Genomic DNA, 26056 nt, shown 5'->3' on the forward strand with positions numbered 1-26056 from the left:
GGGGAGCCTCGCAACCCCCTTCCATCTGAGTCGGTTGTGTGGTTGGGGAGTACTAGGTGTAGCCAGTGTGTTTCAGGTTGTTTGGTTTCTGCTTGCTGTTTTTGTGTTTTGTCCGGCACGTGATGAGGAGACTCTTGACTGCTGGAAAAAGTTAGAGAGACTTGAGGGGCTGCAGGGCTTTACTCTGCAATATTTGGTGAAAGGAACAGAAAGTGAGTGAGAGAGAGAGAGAGAGAGAGAGAGAGAGAGAGAGAGAGCTAAAACAGTGTGCTCTCAGGCGTGTTAACAAAAGAAAAGGCTATTTCAGAGCCCTTCTGGGAGCAGGAGCAAATTAGGAGGTTTCTCTCTGGCTCCTACTGAAGAGAATTCTTAGTTATGCTTTCTCTATCTACTGTGTGTCCTTGGCGCGCCAAATTTGTCCACGTGTCTGTCTTTGTTTCGTCGGAATGAATAAATGTTCTATGTTTCATGTTTTAAAACAAAAAGGTTAAAACTTCTGGCTTGATTTAACTTAAAACTCTCTTAAAGGATAATCTTAATTTACACAATAGAAGCTGATAAATAAATTACCTTGCTCTGGGGCTGGAAATAAGGCACACCAGAAAGAACCCTGGCAGGTATGATTATTTGCATAAGCTGCTCTTGGAGGGGGCCAACAAGTTTTTTACTTCTATGGTAAAAAAATTGATGGCTGTTTTCCTAGGAAAATTTTTTTGTGACCGTGTTTATTAGCTTATTAGGCTCAACAAATGACAAGGTGCTTTCTTTTGAAATTACAGCTAGAAAAAGTAAGAAAGATTTGTTTGGATGAAATATATAAAATGTACATCTACTTCACTTTTGTTTCTGACTGGTTTTAAAGTACTAAATGTTCTATGTATCTCGGTTATATGTTATTAACCTATAAGTTAGTTATTAGATATGATTAAAAATTACAACTTTTGGTAACAAAAAGCTAGATTAAAATTGGTAACTCAGGGTTAGAGTCATTCAGAGATCAGATATATAAAGATAAGATTTAAAAACAATGTCTCTTTAGTGAGATATTAAAAGCTGCACTATCATACATTCAGATATAAAAACTGGCAGCCGAACTATGTAAGATAAAAGTAATGTACTTGCTGTTAATTAAAAAAAAAAAAATAGATTGTTTACATTGTTAAAAATTGGTTTTGTTTCCCAAAGTTATGGTTATACTCTAATATTGCAAAAGAAACTTAAAAATATAAACTGCCAGTATTCCATTGAATTTTTGACTCACCCATGTTTATGGTTGAGAAGAGGATCGAACAGGTGGAGATGATTGCAAAAGTAATAAGAAATAAAAACAGCTGTGGCACAGTACAGGCCTGCTGCCAACTTTATTTGATACAGTGACAGAGGCAAATTTAGCCTCACCAAGATTGAAAAAGAGATATTATTAGAAAGTTTTGCCTCAAGAAATGGTTAATAGCCCTCTGAAAGGAGTTTCAATGCAAGCCTTTGTTCTCATAAAACGAGCTTTAAAATTTTGGGGAGTGCTTGTTGCTCCAGAAAACATTCAAAGACAATATCTTTTCAATATTTGGGACACCAAGATAGTTTACTTACTTTAAATGATTTCAGAAGCTTCTAGGAGATGCTAATTAGATAACAGCTCACCTTAAGCTCACCAGAGGAGGACTTAAGCCTCTGTTTGATGTTCTCAAGGGAGATGCAAATCTTAATTCCCCTTGACAATTAACTGATGAAGGAGAAATAGCTTTGCAGAAAGTAGAGGAAGCTGTTAGTTATCAATAGATACATTATACAGACTGGTCAATTGTTGGCTGTTTCACAACAGTTCTTTGGGAAAAGGGACCATTAATATAGATTCATATTTCTTTATCTCCAAAGAAAGTTGTAACACCCTGTTTTAAAGCTGTTGCTGTGTTAATACAGACTTGTAGGTCAGGGTTACAAAAGTATTTTGAGAAGAACTTAATGAACTGTTCCTTATTCCAAAGAGCAATTAAATTGGTTATTAAAGAATACTGATATTTGGCCTATCATATGACCAACTTTCTAGACAAATTTTGTAATCATTATCCAAAAGACAAGTTGTTACAATTTTTCTATACATGCTTTTATATTTCTTATAAATTTACACATGCAGCCTATAGTGTATATACTCTATTTACAAACGGCTCATCTAATGGGAAGACAGTATATGTAATTGGATCCTCCTCAGTTTCCCCCTGCTTCAGCACAAATAATTAAGTTACGTGCTGTAGCCACTGTTTGAAATGCTGAGGAATGAAGCTTTCAATTCCTATACTCGTAGCCAGTAATATAGCTCATGGTTTATCATTGCTTGAAATTGTTCCTTATTTAGATATTGCTAATTCTCAAATTTTACAAATACAGTTTAATTTAAGAAACATGTACTTTTCCTTAATTTTATAAGACATTTAAAAGCTCATGCTGGATTGCCTGGATCCCAGGAAAATGTCACAACAGATTTATATACTAGGCAGATTATAGACATTCTTCCTTCTTCTTCATGTTAGCTCTTCTTGAGACAGTGGAGGGGGAAGAGCCTTGGCAGGGGTTAGGACCTTGTTTTAGGAGATATTTAAAGTTGCTAAATAAAAAAGTTTACTTGTCTAAGTTACTATACCACTGTGGCTGGCCTGCTTTCTCTGATCCTCTGAAGCCAGAAAGTGCAGTTTCTTCAATTTAACACATCCTGAAAACAGCCAAGGATTAAATAAACAGCCTTTGTTCTATCTCATCAGGAACTGCTGGGTTCTAACTGTGCCTGCTAGTCTCAGGTTGCAGAAAGAAAAGACATTTAGAAGAAGTTGTTGTAGAGTTTATTACTAAGTGTGAAAAGTTTCCTAGGAAAGCTGTTTAGGGAGAGAAGTGGAAAGATCCTAAGTGGAGAAAAGGAAAACATATACCGTAAGTGGAGATAGGTGAAAGATTCTATCCTATCTCTCCATTGTATCTGCCTGTCATCTCTTTGTCCTCAGTGCTTGTATATCTTTCAGAATACATAATCACACGTGACAGGGTTCATCACAGGCTCACACCTTGGGTCAAATCATGGGATGAGGTGGAAGTTTGCAACAGAGAATGTTTACATGCACGTCCATTGGGAGTGATTGTCTGGCTGGACATCCATTGCCTAATAACAGTCCAGTTACAGAAGAGCTTAATCATCATTGATATAATTTTAGAAATTCTTGTAGGATCATCATTAGAACTAAGAAGCCATCTATTTGTCTATACAGCATCACCACAAGATATTATATCTTCATGGATCTGCAGAGATCTGCTCCAAAGGTGCTGTTGCTTGGTTATTGTTACACATGTTTAATTATAATGGCTTGAGACAGTAACTTGATATTTCTAGAGAGTATATAAGTCAAATTACAAAAACTTGTTCTCAGTGACCTCAATTTTTTTTTCATAATGGTGTTAATACTTGAGAACCTATGCCTAATCAATTATGACAAGTGGATGTTACTCATTTCTGATTTTAGAAAATTAACATGTACATGTGACTTGACACCTTTTCAGGCTTTCTAGTTACAACTGCTTTAACAGGAAAAACAACTAAAAATGTAATTAGTTATTGCCTACATTATCTTTCTATGCTTGGTGTTCCATATCAGATTAAGATAGATGGAAACTGGCTATTATAGTCAGACATTTGAGATGTTTTGTTGACAATCTAATATTACCCATATTACTGGAATTCCTTATAATCCTCAAATACAAGGTATTGTGAAACAGATACTATGGAACTTTAAAATAATACCTTCATAACTATCTGAGAGTGGGAGGAGCGGCTACTAGTGCTTTTGCCCTGGTTCTTACAAGGAACACTGAAACATCAACTTTTGAAAAACCAAAAGAGGAGTAGTTATACACCCAGAAGGGGTTCCCTAGGGATATTCTTTATCATGCCTTGTGTGTTCTCAATTTTCCAAATCTGGTTGCACATGGCAAATCTGCTGCTGAATGCCTTTGGCACCCCGAGACCAATAAAAACTATGCAACAGTTATGTGGAAGGACCTTCTTACCTTTAAATGGAATGACTCAGACCCAGTTCTCATATGGGACTGAGGATTGATATGTCTGTTTGACACCAAAGAAGCACAACTATAGATGGCTGCCAGAAAAATTGGTGAAACAAATAGATACTTCCACAAAGCCAGACCTAACTATAGATAAGATAAATAACAATTGACATCCAGGGAAGAGAGATCTCCCTGAGAATTCCCTTCTTTTTCCTTTCCAGATAAAAAAGGCCACCCGTGATGTCTGCTGTTGGAAGTTCTAATTCTGATGCCAGCTTCAGGACTTCTACCACTCAGAACTTCAAGGGGCCATTGACAAGGACATCGAGCAGCTAGAGATTGACATCACTAATCTGAAAAAATGCCTTGTTTTGCTGTCTGAAGTGGTCCCCCCACCCCACCCCACCCCCACACACAGAGGGCTGGATCTGGCCTCCCTTCAGCAAGGGACTATGTTCTGTCCTCAAGGAGGATTGCTGTTTTTATACTGACCATACTGGGGTAGTTAGAGATAATATAGCTAAGATCAGAGAGAGATCAAAATGACAAAAGAAATAGTGAGAATGAGTGGGAGGGTGGCTTAAAAAACTGGTTCTCCGCCTCTCCTTGGCTTACCAACCTTCTCCCTTCCATCCTGGGCTCTGTAGTCGTCTCCTTCTCCTTTTGACTTTCAGCCCTTGGGCCTGTAACAGACTCACTGGCTTTGTAAAACAACAAATTGACTCCTTGGCATCTAAACCTCTACAAGTATATTATTATAGACTTGATCTGGCTGATAGAGACTTGGCTGAGACTTGCATTGACCTATCTCCTTTAAAAACTGCATAGAACTCAGATCTATGCACGCTGGTTCACATGACATGAACACAGCGTGGGTACCTGCAAGGGGTGTGTGACGAAGTACTGCAGGGGGAGGACCCAAATTGTCCACATCTGAGTCCCCCGTGAAGCAAACCTGATTGCATAGAGGTTGGTGTTAATTTCTTGTGTCTCAAAGCTGCTGACTAGGACCCTCAATATCCTATGAAGCCCATGAGACATTTAACCCTCTCCTCCCCCAAAAGACACTATTTCTAATGATAATGGGAGGATCAGGTCAATCTTCCCCCCTCTGGTTAATGCCCGCTCATGTATCAATGAGATTTACAAATGTCTGCTTTCTCAGACCAGTCTCCTTAAAATTGTTTAAAAAAGAGATGCTGGGAGCCAAGACTTCCTTCTTCCTGAGAACTAATGTCAGCCTGAGTTAAAAGGACCTTATCAGCTACCCTGCCTGAGAAAAAATTAGCAACTTGAGCCTAACAAATGTTTTATTGCCCTCTTGCTCCAGAAAGTGGTTTGGGCTAAGAAAATGATGATTGCTAAGGATTTAAAAGCTGACATTGCCAATCCCCACTGGTATCCTCCCAGATGGGGCCCCTCCTTGTTCTCCTCCTATTACTCCCTCTAGGACCCTGCTTCCTAGATCAATCTGTAGCTTTTGTCAGAGAAAGGGTGAACACAGTACAAATATTGATACTCAGACAACAATATCAGTCTATACGTCACCGGGGCTTGCAGATGAATCTAGTGATACTACGAATTAAGATTCTAAGATTAGAAACTTACATAAAAGAAAAAAAATTGGGGAATGAAAGATAGAAAAATCATAAGTTGATCCCCTGAACCCTACTCTTAAAAGCAAAGACATAAAAACCTGTAAGTCAAACACTGTGTTGCCTCAGTCCCAGGAAATTAGCTGACCATTTGAACAGATGGCCCTAACTAAACAAATCTTAAGATTCATGGTGTCAGGATGCTATGGGCCCGAGATTAGCTTGGCCGGGCTTTGAACTAACAGCCCTGAGACAGTTGGTGCCAGGATGCTAAAAGTTTGAGATAAGCCTGACCCCCTTGAACTGGAGCTCATGATATATAGTGTGAAACTACTTCGAAATAGCCAATTATAAAGTGACACACCATGCATCTTAGGAATTTGAGATCAAATGTATCTATGACCTAGTGACCTGTTCCCCCTCCTTCCCCCTTCCCTAACTCCACTCTCAGCCTTCCCCCTTCCCTAACTCCACCCCCACCTGGTTTGTAGATTCACCCTTAAAAGCTGTAAACTTCTTTTGTTCTTTTGCTGAATTCCGCTGCCCCTGCGGGCTTGAAGGAAAGACAGCCCTGGCTAGCCAGTAAACCTCTTGCGATTTGCATCAAGTTGTGTTTCTGGTGAGTGATTTGGGGTGCGTCTGCAGTTCTCCACGGATCGGTGAGGTCCTTTTCATTTGGGTTTTACAGTGTGGATATATGCACATGAATACAGGCTCCTCAGAGGCCAGAGGAGTTGGATCCCCCTAGAGCTGGAGTCACAGATGATTGTGACCTGCCTGGTGTGGGTGCTGGGACTGAACTCTGGTCCTCTGTAACTGCTGAGCCATATCTCTACCCCCACAGAGAATGCTTTTGTTGTAATGTCTCCATGCCCCTTTACTCACTGTATGTACCTGCTGTTGCAGATACCCCACAAGACTGGGTACTTGTGAGACGTAGAAGAGTCCTCCAGTCTAAAACTGTTGGTGGCTGGACTCTTAAAAATTTGGCTGGCTTCTGTTTTTAGAAGGTGATGAATGTTATAATTTATGTCTTTCTTTTACACTGGAAATACTAATGGTTTCTGCAAATGACATGCCTGATGCCCCACAAGAGGTCACAGCGAAGATTAGACACAAACGTTGCTGGGAACAGTTCAGCCCAGTGTGTGACTATATTACTTAATTGCTTTATAACCAAGCATCAGCCAGGTGCTGTTACTGGAACTTTTAGGATCTGGGCTCTGGCAGTCCCAATAAACTAGACTCCGTTCTCCACCCTCAAGATGCTAATTAAAGGGACAAATAATAACAAAAAGTCCAGAAAGACTTATCCATGTGACCACATTGAGGAGAGAAACAGTGATTCCCAGGTCCAGCCTCTGGGTACTGGCATGAGGTTTAGGTTTAAATATAGGGCAAGAGATATGCATAACTAAGTGGTCCTGGTCAAGGTATGTCCCCACACACCACTGACACACAATGTATCCTGCCAGGTGACCTGATAACTTGTCTGGCACCCACTCCCTTGTATAGTTCCTGCACCTTGAGTGTGAGAGCTGTGACTTGCTTCTGACCAAAAGTATAGGAAAAGTGATGGAAGGCACATGATCTCGTGCAAGTGAGGTAATCCTCTGCCTAAGGTCATAGCACTTGTCTTGGAGGAGCCTTCCTCCTTGAAGAAGGAAGCTGCTGTGGTCAGGGTCAAGGGTTAAGTACCTAAAAGTCTCTTTCATTGTTCTGATGGAAGGAAAATCTGCTTCTGGACAGGCTGTCTGGGTTTTCTTTTATTTCCAAATCACCTTCAACAATTCTGATATAACAATGGGGCCCATTTGTCAAAAACCAGTGGTCAAGCCAGGTGTGCTGGCACACACCTTTGATCCTAGCACTTGGGAAGACACGGCACGAAGATCTCTGTGAATTCAAGGCCAGCCTGGTCTACATAGTGAGACTGTATCTAAAAAAAAAAAAAAAAAAAAAAAAAAAAACCCAAAAAATGAAACAAAAAAAAATAAAGAAAAAAAAACCTGGGGTTTTTGTTGTTGTTGTTGTTGAAGAGCTATGTATGGATGGCTTTCAACCAGTAGCCAACATGAAGAAAAGTTTTCAGCCCTAACAGCACCAAAGAAGACCACAGTCACAGCCAATACCATCCATGAAACTCTGTGAGGCCCTGAGCAGAGTGTTCTGCTCAGCCATGCCTGGATCCCAGATCCTCCAGAAGCAATGAGGTCATAAATGTGCACTGTGGGATGTTTGTTTTGTATTAGTGGTGAGTTTTCTTTTGAGGAGTGTTAGTGTAAGCTAGTCCTGGGTGGCCTGAGAATCACTATGTAGACCAGGCCTGACACAGAGATTCACCTGCCTCTATCTCACAAGTGCTGGGATTAAAAGTGTGTGTCATAGCTGGGCACAGTGTCGCACACCTTTAGTCCCATCTGAAGGCAGAGGCAGAGTTAGAGGTCAGGTTGGTGTACATAGTGAGTTCTAGGAAAGTCAGGGCTACACAGTGAAACCGTGTCTCAAACAAACAAACAAACAAACAAACACAACAAAACCAAGTGTGTTGATCATATCCAGTTGTGTGTCTGTATATGTTGCCTGCATGTATGTCTATGCACCATGTATGTATCTGGTGCCTACAGAAGCCAGAAGAGGGGATCTGATCCCCTGGAACGGGAGTTACATAGGACTGTGCATCACAACTGGGTCCTTTGGAAAAGCAGCCACTGCTATCTTGCCAGCTCCAGTTTATATTAATTCATTAATTCTATTGTAGACTTACAGTCATATAAAATAGAATCCTGATAAACAGAGAGTGGCAACTCTTGGGAAAATACAGTTGTCCTTAATTGTATGTAACTCAGCAAATTACACCTAATAAACTCACTCACTCATCAATATGGACTTAAATTGAGTCCTTCAGGCTGTTGGCACCACCCTAGGCTCCTCATAAAGATCATACAACATCTATTTATTATGGAATAACAAATTACATTGAACCATGTGTCTTAAAACAATGAACACTTATAACTGCTCAGTATACAAGGAATAGAAATTCAGAAACAGTTTGGCTTTGTAGTTATGGCTCAGAGTTGTAACAACATGGTCAGCAGAGGCTTCAACTATAAGAAAGCTTGAAATCAATGCTAGGGAGATGGCTCATTGTGTAAAGTGTGTGCTGAGCAAACATGAAGATCAGAATTCAGGTTCAGCAAGTGGACATGGAGGCTGGCATGGAATCCTTGGTAGTTAGACTTAATGGACCAGCAACCTTTGGATACAAGCGGGAGATGCTGCCTCAAAAGAATGCGGATGCTGCTCCACATTCACACATGCATCTGCACACATGTGTGCATACACACATACACACACACCATATATATCCACACACACATACACATCATGCCAAAACTTACAGAATCTGGGAAATAGTTCAACTGGTAAAGCACCTGTCATGCAGTATGAAAACTTAAATCAAATCTCCAGCACCCATGTAAGAAACCTGGGACCAATGTAAAACCGTTGTACACAGCAGTTTACATCTGTAACCCCAGTACTGGGGGTACAGCAGAGACAGAGAGATCACTGAAGCTAAGTGACTTGCCACATGAGCTAAATTGATGAGTTCTGGGTTCATGAAAGATCCTGTCTCAAAAATAAGGTGGAGTGTGATCAAGGAAGACATCCAGTGTCAACTTGTGGCCTCTACACTAACAAGCACATGTGTGCGTGAGCACCTGCACAAATATATGCACACACTCTGGTAAATAGATTCATTTACCACACACCACAGGGGGTGGGGGAAGAGGAAAAAGTTGACTGGTGGAACTTTTCAATGGTACAAGTGCTCATGAGTCCCCCACACTCCTGTAACTCCAAGAAACTCATTAATTCTCAAGCTAGACTTGCCAGAATCTTTTTTTTTTTTTTTTTTTTTTTTGCTTTTTTGATATGGTGGTTCCCTCTCCATATGAGGAAAATAGACACTTCTTTTATGCTTCATTACAAAAGTCATTGGATGTGGTGTCATTCCAGGTGCCAGCCTGGTCCACAAAGCCAGTTTCTAGGATAGCCAGGGCTACACAGAGAAACTCTGTGTCAAAAGAAGAGGAGAAGGGGTGAAAGGAGGAGGTGGATGAAGAAGAAAGGAAGGAAGAGGAGGAGGAAGAATATGAGGAGGAGAAGAAAGAGAAAGAGGAAGAAGAAAAAGAAGAAGGAGGAGGAGGAAGAAGAGGAAGAAGAGGAGGAAGAGGAGAAGAAGAAGGTGGTGGTGGTCACTCAACATGGGGTCTACCTCTTTCTTTCACAGAGGTTCTCTGATGGAATAGATACTCCATTTTGGCATAGCACCACGGAGAGCCCCAGCATGTCAGTTGTTTTTGCTACAGCTTACACGGTTATGGGGGGGGGGGGGGAGTGCAAGGGAAGTTTCGGGGACTTGAAGCTGCTGGGCCCCCTTTCTACCAAGCAGTTAGCTCCTGTGGCAGGGGTCTCTTAGGGCCACATACCTCTCCTGACAACACCACAGCACTGGCTTAGGGATTTCACTGGACACAGAAGATGGTGATAAAAATGAGGCCTTTAGATCCCCACACAAAGGACCTGACTTTCTTTGCCAGCAAGTTGTAGAGAAGTTCAAGTCTACGAACATTTTCAAAAACAGTGGTGGGATGGGGTTAGGAGATGGCTCAGTAATTAAAGTGTTTCCTGCAAAAGAGTCAGGGCCAGAGGCTGGATCTTAAGAAACACAGGTAAATGCCATCTGGGCATGGTGACTTCCCTGTAATTCCAGGCCAACATAAGAACCCCAGAGCAAGCTGGTTAACAAGATGAACTACACTGGCAAGCTCTCGGTTTGAGTAAGAGACCCCACCTCAGAAGAGCAATGGAAGAGGGTTTCAACATCAGCATCTGCCCTCCACAGACTGGCACACGTGTGTGAATGCACTTACACACATTCATCCACACACATCTGAAAACATGTGCATTGCACACACAGGAAATGGAAGAGGAAAAGAAAAAGTAGAGGATTGAGAGAGACAGTTTAGAGGAAGATGATAGAATCCAGAGAGGTAGGTATGCTACATAATAGGCTGCCTGGTCAGCTGGAGAGAAATTATAAAAAAGAAAAAATAGAAAGAAACTGAAGAATTCTCCTAGAATCTGAAGGATCTCAAACATTTACTTAGTGAAAAGTTTCTTCAAAGCAGTCTCAGTCTGGAGACTGGATCAGCTTTTGGAGAAACTTATATCCTGGACTATTGTAGAAAATAATGGAGCATTCAACCTACAATTAGTGGAGCTTTACAGCCACGTGTGACCAGGGAGAGTCTGTCAGTCAGAGAGCCCTACCAAGGCCATTGCTATCCCAGAGTGCCTAGGTACACAAGGTTGTTCTAGGGAGTGATAACAAAGGCTTCAAACACCACTTGGTTCAAATGCAATTCCCTAAAAAGCAGGTAACAAAATTATGTGCTTCCAATAAAAAAATAAAATTAAATTTTAAAAAAAAAAAAAAAAAGGAAAGACCGGGAAGCAGTAAAGTATGCCTGATAAGGTAGTGGGAAATCAGGTTTGACTGGGATGAGAGTTCAGAGACTGCATTTCAAAAGCTCTGGGAAGATTTCTTTCCTTTGTACAAATAGTGGTAAATGCCTTCTTGGTTCCAAGTATTGTTCTTATATGGCCTTTAACGGCTGAGCCATTACTCTCCAGCCCTCAAGTAGTGCTTTAAAGCAACATGCATTACTGAGCTGTCACAATAAATCTGAAAGGTACCTATAATATTCGTGGTGCCAAACATGAAATAGGTAACAGAAACAGTAACCTAATCATAGTCCTAATTCTTTGTCTAGCTATGAATCAGGTTCATAGCCGGCAAGAGCAGCAGTCTGCCATTTCGTTTCCCGTCCGTAACCATATTGCCTTTCGTGAAGGAAAAAACAAAACAAAACAAAACAAAACAAAACAAAACAAACAAACAAACAAAAACACACGAGGAAACAAAAGACTCAAGGGACTCCCACTTTGCATAACTTGCTCCATTTCAAACACTAAGATATCACTGTGTCCAGCAGATGGCAACCAAGAGCACAGCCAACAGCAGGCGTAGGACACGGAGCTGAAACTACATACCCAAAATGCTGTGCGAAGACTCAAAATCCCGAACTCCTGTTGTTTGGCTGTCTAAGGTGATGCCTGTGCGAACTGCTGAGGGAATGTGTGGTACTGAAACCATATAGGTTCTCGTCCTGCCTGCAAAGTGCAAAGTTCAATTCATTTTAAAATTCCGTAACTCATCTTCAGTTGGAGAGCTGTATGCCTGAAATAAGACCGCTTTTTTTGGCCTCACTTACCCTAGCCCAACACGAGGGCCCTTGACCTCTGACCCAAAATGGCAGCGCTCAGAGCGTAGTTCTTTGCTTTTCCGAGGTGAACTTAGATTAAAATCCTACATCATGTCGAAGCTAAGCCGGGTCACTCGGACCCTCAAGAAGCCTGAGGCTGGCGGCGTGATCCGGTCTATCGTGCGAGCAGGCCAAGCTATTCCCGGGCCTCCACTAGGTCCCATCTTGGGTCAGGTGCGGTTTCTGGAACCCGGCCTGGGAGACGTGGGAGTGCTCTGGAGCCGGGGAAGTCTCCTTTATAAACGTGTCTCCGCTAGTCACACCTTCAGGCCTTATGTCCTTGTATTACTTACGTAGCCTCTTTTGGCCTCAGTATCTCTGACCTCCAAGTTGGCTAGTTGCTGATTAAATGGAACCTTGTGGATGAATCGCCTGGCACCCAAAGCTGTAGTTGAACCTGGATATAAGAAATATAGGAACACCAAAAAATGAAGACGAAGGAGGGAAGAGACAGGGGCACCTGGTTGGTAGAAAGCCTTCAGCTCCCATACCTAACTTTGTCTATGCGTTCCTCATAGCGAGGTGTCTCTATCAACCAGTTCTGCAAAGAGTTCAACGAGAAGACAAAGGACATCAAAGAAGGCATTCCCCTGCCTACAAAAATTTTTATAAAGGTACAGAGAGACTCATTCTCCCATGTACTTCCTTGGCGCTTGAAACTGCTTACCCTGGTTGCTTCTGTGTCTCTAATTTGGTTGCCATCTTCCACTTCTCATTTACACAGAAGCCTAGACCATAATTTCTCTGAACTGACTTGATCCTGCCATATTGTGGTTCTTACCTCACTGGGGCTTCCAGAGGAGAGTTGGGCTAGGGATGACAGAGATGTGTGCTGTAAATTTGCTTTTCCTGTCTTTTGTGGTGTGCAAGTTGTTGGGAGAAGGAAAGGGACATTAGAAATGTCTTGGACCCAATCGAAAACCAAGAAATTCTTATGTATGTTTTTCTGTTAAGCCCGACAGAACATTTGAGCTCAAGATTGGACAGCCTACTATTTCCTACTTTTTGAAGGCAGCTGCTGGGATCGAGAAGGGGGCCCGGCAAACAGGTGAGGGCTAAAGTGGGCACCTGGGACTCTGGTGTATCCAGAGAAATGTAGTGGCACTTGAAGAATTCCTTGTTCCTTCTTCCCAGGGAAAGAGGTGGCAGGCCTGCTGAGTTTGAAGCACATATACGAGATTGCCTGTGTCAAAGCTAAGGATGATGCTTTTGTCATGCAAGATGTACCCCTGTCTTCTGTGGTCCGCTCCATCATTGGCTCTGCCCGTTCCCTGGGCATTCGTGTGGTGAAGGAGTGAGTATCTTGAGAAGAATGGTATGCAGAGGAACCCAAGGAAGTTTTTGATTTGGGAGTAAAGCTGAGAAAACCCATTACAGTGAAATAGTCAGGGTTTTGCTTTGTTTTAATTTATATCGTATGTTAGTTATGCATACTAAGCATCACTGACATTTTCATACATGTCGAGCGTTCTAGCAGATTCTAGCAGAAGGATATGGGTTGAAGCCTCATCTCGTTTGGAATATACTTCATAAGCACCTGTTCTGTGCTAGATGTGGTTCTGGACACTGGATAGAACCAGGGATGAACAGTGGTGCTTGGCCACTCTCTAGAAATGTGTAGTCCTAAAATAGAGGCAGATTCATACAGAGAGGCTTAGACTAACAGGTGGTCAGTGTTATAAAGTCAATGGATGTCATGAGAGCAGAGAGGAGAGTTCCCGCTTTTACCTGATGTGTCATTGAGGACTCTTGGAAGGAGGTGACATAGAAACAGCCCAGGAAAAGAAGGGTAAGAGAAGGTAAGATTACAGTGAACAGTGAGGTAAAGAGTTGAAGCTAAGTTCATTGTGGTCTAGGAGTCTTGTCTAGAGGCAGTTGGGATATGGCCTGAGGGAGGGACCAATTCAAAAGGTCTTTTGAGACCCTTTAGAGGATACATTCAGACTCAATCCTAAGGCCAACAACCACCCCAGTCAGCTGGCTTTGGATGATCTCAGGAATTGTTTCTTTGAAGTAGCTTGTCAAGTGGAAGAGCATTTGGCCCAGAGCACAGCAGAGACAGGAGCAAGGTCAGTTATCACTGGCGGTTTGTTGCTGCTGTCATTCCCTACAGCAAGGCTGGTGTCAGTTCCTCACGGGTTGAGGTTAAGAGCACAGTCTGCCTGGATGGATTTTTCAAATCTTTACTTTGTGGGACACAGAGATAAGTAGATCAGATCTACACACAACCCTGTGACTCCCTCATTTGAAGTGTTTGTGGCTCAGAGGAAATCCCAGTGGGATGGATAGTAGAGGCCACAGGGTAAGTAGGACTTGAAGATAGGAGTCAAGGTAGAGGAAGGTAGAGTGTGTGGGTTGTGGTTCCAGGCAGAGAAACCACAGATGAGCAGAGGTATTTAAGTTGGAAAGTCCAGGGAGGGAAGTGGGCAGGGCAGTTGGGGTCTGTGCCAGGACCCACCCCTCACTGACCATCTGTCTCTACCTGTAGCCTCAGTGCAGAAGAACTGGCAGCTTTCCAAAAGGAACGAGCCGTGTTTTTGGCTGCTCAGAAAGAGGCAGATTTGGCAGCCCAGGCAGAAGCTGCCAAGAAGTGACCCCAACTTTCTGCACTCTGGGAATTTGAAGTGAAAGGCTGAGAAGGGGCCCCACCGAGGAAGCTGAGCCAAAGGACTTCATATAACCCTATTTATAGTTTCCTGATGTATTTCTATACAAAAGCTGCCAAGGGATCAAGCCTGAATAAACATTCTTTGTCATCAACTCTCATCTTCTCTCCTGAGACCCCAGAGATGGGGACAAATACTGACAGTTACCAGTCTTCACGGGTGTGAGCTGCCCCATAGGTGAACAGGAATCTTAACGCTTCTTGTGTGAACACAGACTCAACCAAGCAAATTATCATGCTCAGTGCCTTGGTCAGCTTTGTATTGTTACATCAAAATAACCAAAGCGTGGTACTTTATAAAGAAAAGGTATTTATTTGACTTCTGATTCATGGTGCTGGTGTCTGGCAAGGGCTCACTCAGCTGCATCCCAGCATGGTAAAGTCACTCACACACAGTCACTCACAAGGGGCCGTCTGTGTGACAAGGTAAAGTGGACACAGTCACACACACGGGGCCGTCTGTGTGACAAGGTAAAGTGGACACAGTCACACACACAGGGACATCTGTGTGACATGGTAAAGTGGACACAGTCACACAGGGCCATCTGTGTGACATGGTAAAGTGGACACAGTCACACAGGGCCATCTGTGTGAAGTAGCCTCACCTGGAACAGTCCCCACACTAAGGCCAACATTAATGAAGGTTGGACTCCCAGCACCCTCTACTAGACCACACTTTTAAAAATTAGATTTATTAATTTTCTTTTATGTGTGACTGTTTTGCCTGCATGTATGTATGTGCACCATACACATGCTTGTTGTCTGTTAGAAGAGGGTATTGGATCCCCGGAACTGGATTTATGTGTAGTTATGGACCAGTATGTGGATCCTGGGAGTTGAACCTGGGTTCTCTGTAAGAGTAACAGACAAGTGCTCTTAATTGCTGAGCCATCTCTCCATCTCCCAACCCCCCTTTTTGAGATAGAATCTCACTATGCAACTCACAGAGATCCACCTGTCCCTGCCTTCCACACTGCTGGGATTAAAGGCATGTGCCACCATACCAGGCATAGGCCCCACTTCTCAAGGATTCCACCACCTACCACCTGGGAACCAAGCCTTCAGCCCATGAGCCTCTGGGGAAGAGGTCATAACATTCAGGCCGAGTAGAGGCCAGGGAGAAGTTCAGGGTTGAAGATGTGGTTCCCTGGTAGAGCTGCTGCTTATGCAAAGCCTCGACTTCTATTCCCAATACTTCAAAGCAGATTAGCCTGTGTTCTTCTATTCCCAATACTTCAAAGCAGATTAGCCTGTGTTCGTCCCTCAGGGATGAGAGAAGGCTCAGTTGACAGGATCCATACACTAAGGCTTGGGCGTGTTGCCGTCTTTCCTTAGTATAAATGTTGAGTTTCTACCTAAGAAACAGGATCCTGTCAGAATTCAGATCACAGATATGGTTATTCCTAGATACAAGGGCAACTTCATGCCTCTCTATTAAGTTGACATGCTTTGGTTTTGAGGCAGGACCTCATTATGTAGCCTTGGCTGGCCTGAAACTGTCTGGCTATGCATGCCAGGCTGGCCTCAAAGTCTGCCTTGCTTTGCTTCTGAGTGCTCAGGTTAAAGGTGTGCATCACCACACCCAGCTCCTTACTAAGGCTGGCTATTGGCTTTTTTAAAATTTGCCATCTGGGACTGGAGAGATGGCTCAGAGGTTAAGAGCACTAGCTGCTCTTCCAGAGGCCCTGAGTTCAGTTCCCAGAAACCACATGATGGCTCATAGCCAATTATAGTGAGATCTGGTGCCCTCTTCTGACTTGCAGGTATATATACAGGCAAAACACTGTACACATGATAAATACATCTTTAAAACAAAGCTTGCTAGGTTGTTTTTTTTTTTTTTTTTTTTTTTTTTTTTTATGCTGTTGGAGATGAAACCCAGGGCCTCATCCAGCCAAAGCCAGAGCTGTGTCGCTCTCAGCTCTGCCTCTGCCAAGCTTCTGAATCTACCCTGGGTCAAGGAGAACAACTGAATCGCAGTCCCAGACCTACATAAGTGAAGTTCCAGTAGATGCCTGTCTGAGAAGTCCTTGGGGACCCTTGGCCTGCCTGAGAAGTCCTTGGGGGCCCTTGGTCTGTCTGAGAAGTCCTTGGGGGCCCTTGGCCTGCCTGAGTGTTGGGAGTTAACCTTTAGCAGAAAGCGGCTAGAAAGCAGCTATCCACATGCTAGACACGCCTCCAAGGCTTACGTCATATCCACACGCCTACAAGGGACATGGCAAAAGTGTATAAATACCCTAGATTTCCCTTCAAATAAAGAGACTTGATCAGAGACTTGATCAGAACCTCTGTCTTGTCTCCATTCCTTGCATCTCTTCTCTTCATCCTCACTCTCTCTCCCTCTAGACCCTGACCTGAAAACCAGAGTGGCAGTTTGAAGCCAGGCAGAGTGGAACAGGCCACAACATAGTAACTAACCAGGCTTTTTAAATCTTTTGTCTCAAGCCAGGTAGAGCGGAGCTGGTTGCAACATTTTTGGCGCCTAACGTGGGGCAGTGGGAACCAGAGACCCAGTGAAGGACTTTAGGAGAACGTTAGGACATTAGAAACTAGAGACCCAGTTAGGACGTTAGAAGGATCTGCTGACTGCCGCAGGAATCTGCTGCATCAAGAAAGGTATAATGAAAATGGGGCAAGAAATAAGTCAGCCTGAACTTAGCTCTCTGTTTTTGTTTTGTTGTTTGCTGCTCACGTGTGTTAATTGCCTGCTTTTGTTTCACTGTTTAAATGCTGTCTTTCATGTTCAAAATAAAAAGAAACGTGTATATCCTAAATTAGAATCCCAAAAAACAACCGAAGGTTGATGACAATTTGTCAGAGCCAGATTGTGCTGACCTAGAGGAAGAGGCAGTTAAATACTATGATTCTGAAAGGCCCTCTCCCAGTGCACCTCCACTTCCAGAGGCTCCCATTGTGGAGACAGTGGTTGTAGATCCCAGAGAGGAGTTACAGGATAAAATTTCTTTTCTTAAACAGCTAATAGAGTTGGGGAAAGAGTATCAGGACTTAATTAATCAGCTACAAAAATTAAGGACAGGGAAGAGGTCTCAAGAGGCCAACTGCGAAAATTCCCCGGATTTTCACGTTCCTCAACCTGGTGTCCAAAGGCAGTCCCTATCCTCTAGCCTTAGTTCAGCTACAGGTCAGCCAGAGGAGGGAGACGCTAAGGCTTTCCCTGTATCAGAGACCAGAAACGCTCAAGGAGTTGCTTGGAGACATCACACAGGGTTTAATTTTCATATTATTAAAGAATTAAAAAATGCTGTATCTCAATATGGTGCCACCGCTCCCTTTACTCTTGCAATTTTAGAGTCTATGGCAGAGGAGTGGCTGACTCCTAGTGATTGGAATACTTTACTGAGAGCAGTTCTTAGTGGTGGAGACTATCTTATTTGGAAATCAGAGTATCATGAGAATTGTAAAGAGACAGCTAGTAGAAACATTCAGGCAGGCAATGGTTGGTCCTTCGATGCCTTAGTAGGAGAAGGACAATTTGCTTCTAGTGATAACCAGATGCAATATGACCCAGGTTTATATGCTCAAATTCAAAATGCAGCCATGAAGGCTTGGTGTAAACTCCCGGCAAAGGGAGACCCTGGTGCATCTTTAACAACAGTCAGGCAAGGGCCTGATGAACGATTTTCTGACTTTGTTCATCGATTAATGACAACAGCAGGGAGAATTTTTGGTAATGCAGAGGCAGATGTAGACTATGTGAAACAACTTGCATATGAAAATGCCAATTCTGCCTGCCAAGTGGCCATTAGACCCTACAGGAAAAAGACAGATCTTACAGGGTATATCAGACTCTGTTCTGACATAGGTCCCTCCTACCAACAGGGCTTAGCTATGGCGGCTGCTATGCAAGGACAATCAGTAAGAAAATTTTTGGCAAGTAGAGACAGAAAGGCATGTTTTAAAATGTGGCAAGCCTAGATACTTTGCAAGAGATTGCAAGACAGAAACTGAGTTAACCCAGAGACAGCCCAGCAAACAGCCTGGGTTCTGCCCACGTTGCAAACGTGGAAGGCACTGGGCTAGTGAATACAGGTCCAAAAGAGATGCACAAGGAAACACCCTTTCCCATAATCAGGGAAACGGGAACAGGGGCCAGCTCCAGGCCCCGACCCAACGCAAGCCAAACAGGCTTATGGAGCAGTCAGTGTCATGCCAGCAAACACCAATCCCTTTCTGAACTTAGTCGAGCAACACCAGGAAGCGCAGGACTGGACCTCAGTTCTGCCAACCACACAGTATTAACCCCAGAAATGGGACCTCAGGCCTTACCCACTGGAGTGTTTGGACTGCTCTATCCAAATGTGTTTGGCCTGATAGTGGGAAGAAGCAGTGTACTATGCAGGGACTACAAATTTTTCCTGGAGTTATAGACAATGATTATCAAGGTGAGATTAAGGTAATGGCCCAGGCAATTCAGAATATAGTCACTATTCCTACAGGAAGGAGGATAGCTCAACTATTGTTACTTCCATTGTTCCCTACTAATCACAAATATAAGAGTCCTAAGAGAAGGGATCAAGGCTTTGGTTCCTCTGATGCATACTGGGTACAGCCTATAGTTAAACAAAAATCTATGATGATAATTTGACCTGCAGATAGATTCTGGCATCCTGATACCAAAAAGAATTTTGCAACAGTCCTCTGGAAAGACCCATTAACTGGAACCTGGAATGGGCCAGATCCAGTGCTTATCTGGGGAAGAGGTTCTGTTTGCATATATTCCCAAACTGCAGATGCTGCACGTTGGCTGCCAGAGAGACTGATTAAACAAATAGACAACAATAACAAATCCAGGGAGAAGAAACCCCCTGAGAAGTATATTTTTTCTTTGCAGGAAACATGAAGATGCTTCACAATTGTCTTCAAACTGGAACAGATCAACGAGCAAACCTGACCTGAGAAGTTATCAGTGCTGAAGAGACATCACCATCTGAATCTCCAGGGTGGCTCTATTGGACTCATGATTCTCTGACTTATGATTTAGAGGGGTACATTGTTTAAACCCACTACCACAGTTGTTATAGTTGTTTTTGGGGTTTGAGATTGACTGAGCAGGGACAGGGAATTTCCTTACTTGTTTTGTTAAGATCAAAGCTATGATCAGTTCTGTATTTCTGTGTGTTGCCTTAAAAAAGAGTGTTGCTGCTATACCGACTATTTAGGCATTAAGTCTCTTGTCTCTCGGGTTTATGCTGTTCAACAGACTGATGGCTTTTGTACAGCAACAACAGATAGATGCTATTCAAATGAAACCCATACAGGTCCATTATTACAGGCTGGAATTAGGGGACTCTGAAACCTCTGTCATCAAGACTGATGAGGATTAACCCCTAACTTATGCGCTAAGCCGAATAGTCAATGACGGGTAAGAGAACATATCGAGACCTTTGTCCCTAAAAGAAGGGAGGCCTCACCATCCTAAGACAGGAGCTCAACCAATGGCTGTTGAGTATCCAAGGACGGGAAAGGGAGGCTGGGGTCCTTTATTCCAACCTAGGACAGGCACGGTTTCCGTAAGTTTTCCCAGCCTTCCCTTTTGAAAAAATAATTAAAAAGGGGGACCTGTTGGGAGCCGACCTTTAGCAGAAAGCGGCTAGAAAGCAGCTATCCACATGCTAGACACGCCTCCAAGGCTTACATCATATCCACATGCCTACAAGGGGCATGGCAAAAGTGTATAAATACCCTAGATTTCCCTTCAAATAAAGAGACTTGATCAGAACCTCTGTCTTGTCTCCATTCCTTGCATCTCTTCTCTTCATCCTCACTCTCTCTCCCTCTAGACCCTGACCTGAAAACCAGAGTGGCAGTTTGAAGCCAGGCAGAGTGGAACAGGCCGCAACATAGTAACTAACTAGGCTTTTTAAGTCTTTTGTCTCAAGCTAGGTAGAGCGGGAGCTGGTTGCAACACCTGAGAAGTCCTTGGGGGCCTTTGGCCTGCCTGACAAGTCCTTGGGAACACTTGGGTTATCTGAGAGGTCCTTGGGGACCCTTGACCTCCTGGTTTCCCATTCTATAGAACATCAAGTGTTCTCTCAGAAGAGAGGCAAAATTGACAGGAGAGATGAAAGTTTTGTTTGCCATGTGTTACATGTGGGACATTATTTTTTGTTTGTCAACGTTCTGGATAAGTCAATTTTTCACATAGATTAATAGTTAAACATTGTTTACTAATACAATTAATACTGTTTTATTACATGTGTATAATCTATTATATACATGTATATATCATTATACACTATACCTTTTACTGTTGAGACTATAATATAATTACATTATTTCTCCCTCCCAACCCTTTCATATTCCTGTCTTTGCCCTTTCACATTCATGGCTTCTTTTTTCATCAGTTATTATTTGCATATAGGTATATGTAGATATATTTCTAAATATAACCTGTTGGTCTGTATAATGTTACTTGTATGTACGTTTTCGGGGCTGACCATTTGGTATTGGATAACCAATTGACGTGCTTGTCCCTAGAGAAGACTCTTGGCATTCCTTAGTTGCCTTTGCTTGTGTCAGGCTGAGGCCTCACAGGCTTTCCCTCATCCACCTTGGTATGTCTATTGTGTCGTCTTTGTTTGGCTCATGTTTACAAAGTCATGTTAGGGAGACTTGTGGGTATAGCTTCTGTGGTTACTAGAAGACACAATCTCACAGTAAACTTCCTAGTCCTCTGGCTCAGACAACATTTTCACCCCTCTTCTGAAACATTCCCTGAGCCTTGGCTGGAGGATGCTTTGTAGATGTGTCCATTGGTACTGGGCTCCACAACTCTACGTTTTGATTGGTTGTGATTTTCTGTACTGGTTTCTGTCTTACAAAGAGAAGTTTCCTTGATAGGGGGTGAGGACTACACTATCTGTGGGCATAAGAACAAATGTCTAAATTGTTGTTAGGGATTATGCTGGTTTAGTAAAGTAGTGGTTATACAGCCTGCTCAGGATCCATGACCTCACTAGCTCTGAGTCGGCTACATTCCCAGTGTCAGGCATGGTTTCCCTCTTGTTGAGTAGGGCTTAAGTCCGGTGAGAGTCTTTGGTTACCACCAAGGAAGAGGTGGCACGATTGTAGCCTTCGCTCTGCCTTGCTTTATTGAGGTTGTTCATAGGTGTCATTGCTGGGGGGAACCATTGGTGATTTCTCTCTACTTTGGCACCATGAGAGCAGGTCCTCAGGAAGGATGTTTTCAGGTCAGTACTGCATATACTTTCACACTTGAGAAAATTTGGAAAGTGTTACAAAGCATCTATAAGAAAACAAAACTAAAACCGCTAAGACTGTAATGTACTTGCTGTACACGCATGGGAATCTGAATTCAGTCACCTAGAGCCCACATGAACAGGTTGATTGTAGGGATGGAGAGATGGCTCAGGTTAAGAGCACTGTCTGTTCTTCCAGAGGTTCAATTCCCAGCAACCACAGGTAGCTCACAACAATCTATGGGATCTGATGCCCTCTTCTGGCATAAAGGTGCACATGCAGAGAGAGCGCTCAAATACATAAATAAATAAATCTTAAAGAAGGAAAGAAAGAAAGAAAGAAAGAAAGAAAGAAAGAAAGAAAGAAAGAAAGTAAGTAAGTTAAATTTGCTGGGCAGTGATAGAACACACCTTTAGTCGCAGCACTCAGGAGGCAGAGACAGCAGTTCTCTGATTAAGGCCAGCCTGGTCTACAGTGTGAGTTCTAGGGTTGCGCAGGAAAACCCTGAGTTGAAAAACAGGAAAAAAGAAAAAGAAAAAAAGAAAAGAAAAGATTGATTGTGAGTAGTCTTGCAGCTGTCACAATCACTAGGAAGGCGGAGTCAGGATTCCTGGGGTCCGCTGGCTAATCATAGTCAACCAAGGCTACAGCACATGAACTTTTGGGTGCAGCACAAATATCTCTGGGTTCAGTGAGAGACCCTGACTCAAAAATAAGGTAGAGATGAGGCTGGAAAATGGCTCAGCAGTTAAGAGCACTCGCTGTCCAACTCTAAGTGCTGGAGTTCTGAGCCTAGCACGCACACAATTTCTGAATCAAGCTGAGCACCTAGCAATGTCTGTAACCCTAGCTCTGAAGAAGGCACAGAGACAGGATTGTTGAGGCTTGCTTTCCCTCAGCCTTGACAAGAAAATAGCCCCAGGATTAGGAGAGCCCTGCTTCAAAGGGAGAGTGAAGGATGGTAAAGGAGCAGCATGAAGCCCTTGGCTGGACTCCATGTGTGCAGTCTCATGTGCCTGAGCACATACGCACATACAGATAGGTTAAAAGTTCAAACATTTAAGGAAAAAATAAAGGGAATGGAGAGATGGCTCAGGGATTAGGACCACCGGTTGTTCTTGCAGAGGTCCTGAGTTCAGATCCCAGCACTCACATGGCAGCTCACATCTGTAGTTCCGTGGGATCTGATGCCCTCTTCTGGTGTACAGATGTACATGCAGACAAAACACCATATCATAAAATTCACAAATAAATAAAAATTTAAAAATAAGATAGAGATTGTAAAAGACATCCAATGTTGACCTCTGGTCTCCACATGCACTGGTACACACAGGCACTCACACATAAATATGTAAGCAGACATACACACAAACACACAAAAGCAACAGAGAAAAGGAAAGGAAAAGGGTGGAGGAGGATACTGCTAATTATGGTAGTGATTCCTGAGAGAAGGACACAGGAAAACCAGAAGTTCAAGGTCATCTCAGTTATATAGCAAGTTCTAAGCTAGCCTGGGCTACATAGGACCCTGTCTCAAAAGAAAATTTGCCACCAGTGATGGTGACTGTCTTAGGGTTTTACTACTGTGAACAGACACCATGACCAAGGCAACTCTTGTAAGGACAACATTTAATTGGGGCTGGCTAACAGGTTCAGAGGTTCAGTCCAGTATCATCAAGGCAGGAGCCTGGCAGCATCCAGGCAGACATGGTGCAGGAGGAGCTGAAAGTTCTACATCTTCATCTGAAGGCTGCTAGCAGAAGACTGACTTCCAGGCAGCTAGCTAAAAGTCGGCCCCCAACATGTCTTAAAGCCCGTGCCCACAGTGAGACACCTACTCCAACACTTCCTAATAGTGCCACTTCCTGGGCCAAGCATATACAAACCATCACAGTAACACACACCTTTAATCCCAGCACTCAGGAAACAGAGGCAGTTATTTCTCTGTGAGTTAGGGGCCAGCCTAGTTTACAAAGAGAATTCCAGGATATTCAAAGCTACACCTAGAAACCCTCTCTAGAAAAAAATGTACTTTAAATATTAAAAAGAAAAGGGGAAAATCTCCTCTAATCTTTTTCTGTAGGAGACTCCTGCTGATCATTTGTTGTGACCTTTTTAGTCTCTCTCTCTCTCTCTCTCTCTCTCTCTCTCTCTCTCTCTCTCTCTCTCTCTCTGTGTGTGTGTGTGTGTGTGTGTGTGTGTGTGTGTGTGTGTAGGGGTGCACACTCACATTTCATGCCATAGAACACATGCAGGAGTCAGATGACAAGCTTAGCTGTTGGTTCTCACCTCCCCACCTTGTTTGTGACACGGTCTCTTTGATGTTCATACCCTCATGCCACTGGCCAGCTACCAGGGATTCTCCCCTCTTGCTGTAGGATTACAGACATAAATGCACAACTTCACATGAGCTCTGGGGATTTAACTCAGCTCCACACACTTGCTGGCCAGTGCTCGACCCATTAACCTATATCCTCAGTGTCGGTTCCTGCTATATTGGGGTACATATTTATACATAATGTTAAAAAATTGGGATCTGGGGTGTAACTCGGCAGTGGAGACCTTATCTCTTTCTATCCTTTTTTAAAAAGAGAAATCTCTTTTAAAATATTTATTCATTTTTATTTTATGTATTTGTTGGCAGGTTTTTAGTACACCATTTATATTTGTATTTATATTTAGTGCATCACATCTGTATCTAGTGCCCATGAAAGCCAGAAAAGAGAATTGGATTTCCCAAGACTGGAGTTAGAGACAGTTGTGAGCTGCCATGGAGGTACCTGGATCCATCTCGGATCCTCTGCTAGAGCTGCAAGTGCTTTTAACTGTTCACACAGCTTTCTAGCCTCCTTTGGTTTGTTGGTTGGTTGGTTGTTTTTGTTTTTCCTAGACAGGGTTTCTCTTTGCAGCCCTGGCTGTCCTAGAACTTTCTCTATAGACCAGGCTGGCTTTGAACTCATAAATCTACCTCCTCTGTCTCTGGAATGCTGGGATTAATGGTGGCTTCTTCTTCTTCTTCTTCTTCTTCTTCTTCTTCTTCTTCTTCTTCTTCTTCTTCTTCTTCTTCTTCTTCCCCTTCCTCTTACTCTTCCTCTTCTTCTTCTCTTCCTCTTCTTCTTCTCTTCCTTTCTCTCTTCTTCTACTTCTGTTTCTTCTCCTCCTCTTCCTCCTCTTCCTCCTCTTCCTCCTCCTCCTCCTCTTTCTTCTCTCTCTCTCCCTCTCTTCTGCTTCTACTTCTGTTTCTTCTCCTTCTCCTCCTCCTTCTTCTTTTTTCTTTTTTTTCCTGTTTGTTGAAACAGGGTTTTCCTGTGTAGACTTGTGTTGGGGGCCGACTTTTAGCAGAAAGCGGCTATCAGCTTTGCAACCATCTTGAGCCATATACCCTGACATGAGACTTGGATTACAATAGCCTACAACAGCTGAGCACACTCCGATAATCTTGGTTTAGATACCTTGGGTGTGTGAGATTAAAGGTGTGTGACTTAAGAGTATGACTTAGAAGTATAGAGATCAGAGTTAGAGACAAGACCTAAGGGCATGATTAAAGGTGTAACTTAGAGGCGTGGCTTAGAAGTAAGACATATAAAAGGCAGAGACAGAACAGATCAGAACAAGATGAGATCAGAGAATCAGACACATCAGACATTAGGTAGAAGACACTTGGCTCCAGACAGAATCAGACACAGCAGACAGAGGAGACAGAGAAGGAGACACTTAGAGGAAGAGAGACTGAAGAATAAATGGGATTGAATCACACCCTGTCTGGTCTCCATTCTTCGAGTCTGCCCTCACCCTCGCTCTTGCTGAACCCTGACCTGCAGACCGGATCGGCAGCTTTGGCCGGGATACAGTGGCCGCCCAAACGTGGGTCGGCCCGGGCCTCGTGGGGCTAGTGTGGACCCCAACAGACTTGGATGACCTGGAACTTGCTCTGTAGACCAGGCTGGCCTCACACTCACAGAGAGCCACCTGCCTCTGCCTCCCGAGTGTTGTAATCAAAGGCATGCACCACCGCTACCCAGCTTCTTTTTCTACTTTTAACCAAGCAATTATTTAGACTATTTCTCACTACCATCTTTCTGTAATAATTTGTGCATATTTGTGTGTCTATATGAAGGTCAGCGGACAACCTTGGG

At 43.2% G+C, this 26056-nt stretch overlaps 1 protein-coding gene across 1 annotated transcript; it reads left to right on the forward strand.

The window, feature by feature from the left end:
* Nucleotides 1-11997: 11997 nt before the first annotated feature.
* Nucleotides 11998-14794, forward strand: Mrpl11 (mitochondrial ribosomal protein L11). The gene is made up of 5 exons (XM_034494131.2): nucleotides 11998-12208; nucleotides 12553-12648; nucleotides 12989-13082; nucleotides 13169-13328; nucleotides 14523-14794. Exons 1-5 carry the CDS (start codon nucleotides 12086-12088, stop codon nucleotides 14626-14628), a joined length of 579 nt encoding a protein of 192 aa, XP_034350022.1. The 5' UTR covers nucleotides 11998-12085; the 3' UTR covers nucleotides 14629-14794.
* Nucleotides 14795-26056: the final 11262 nt, after the last annotated feature.

This window comes from Arvicanthis niloticus, chromosome 1, assembly GCF_011762505.2.
Source record: "Arvicanthis niloticus isolate mArvNil1 chromosome 1, mArvNil1.pat.X, whole genome shotgun sequence".
Classification (NCBI taxonomy): domain Eukaryota; kingdom Metazoa; phylum Chordata; class Mammalia; order Rodentia; family Muridae; genus Arvicanthis; species Arvicanthis niloticus.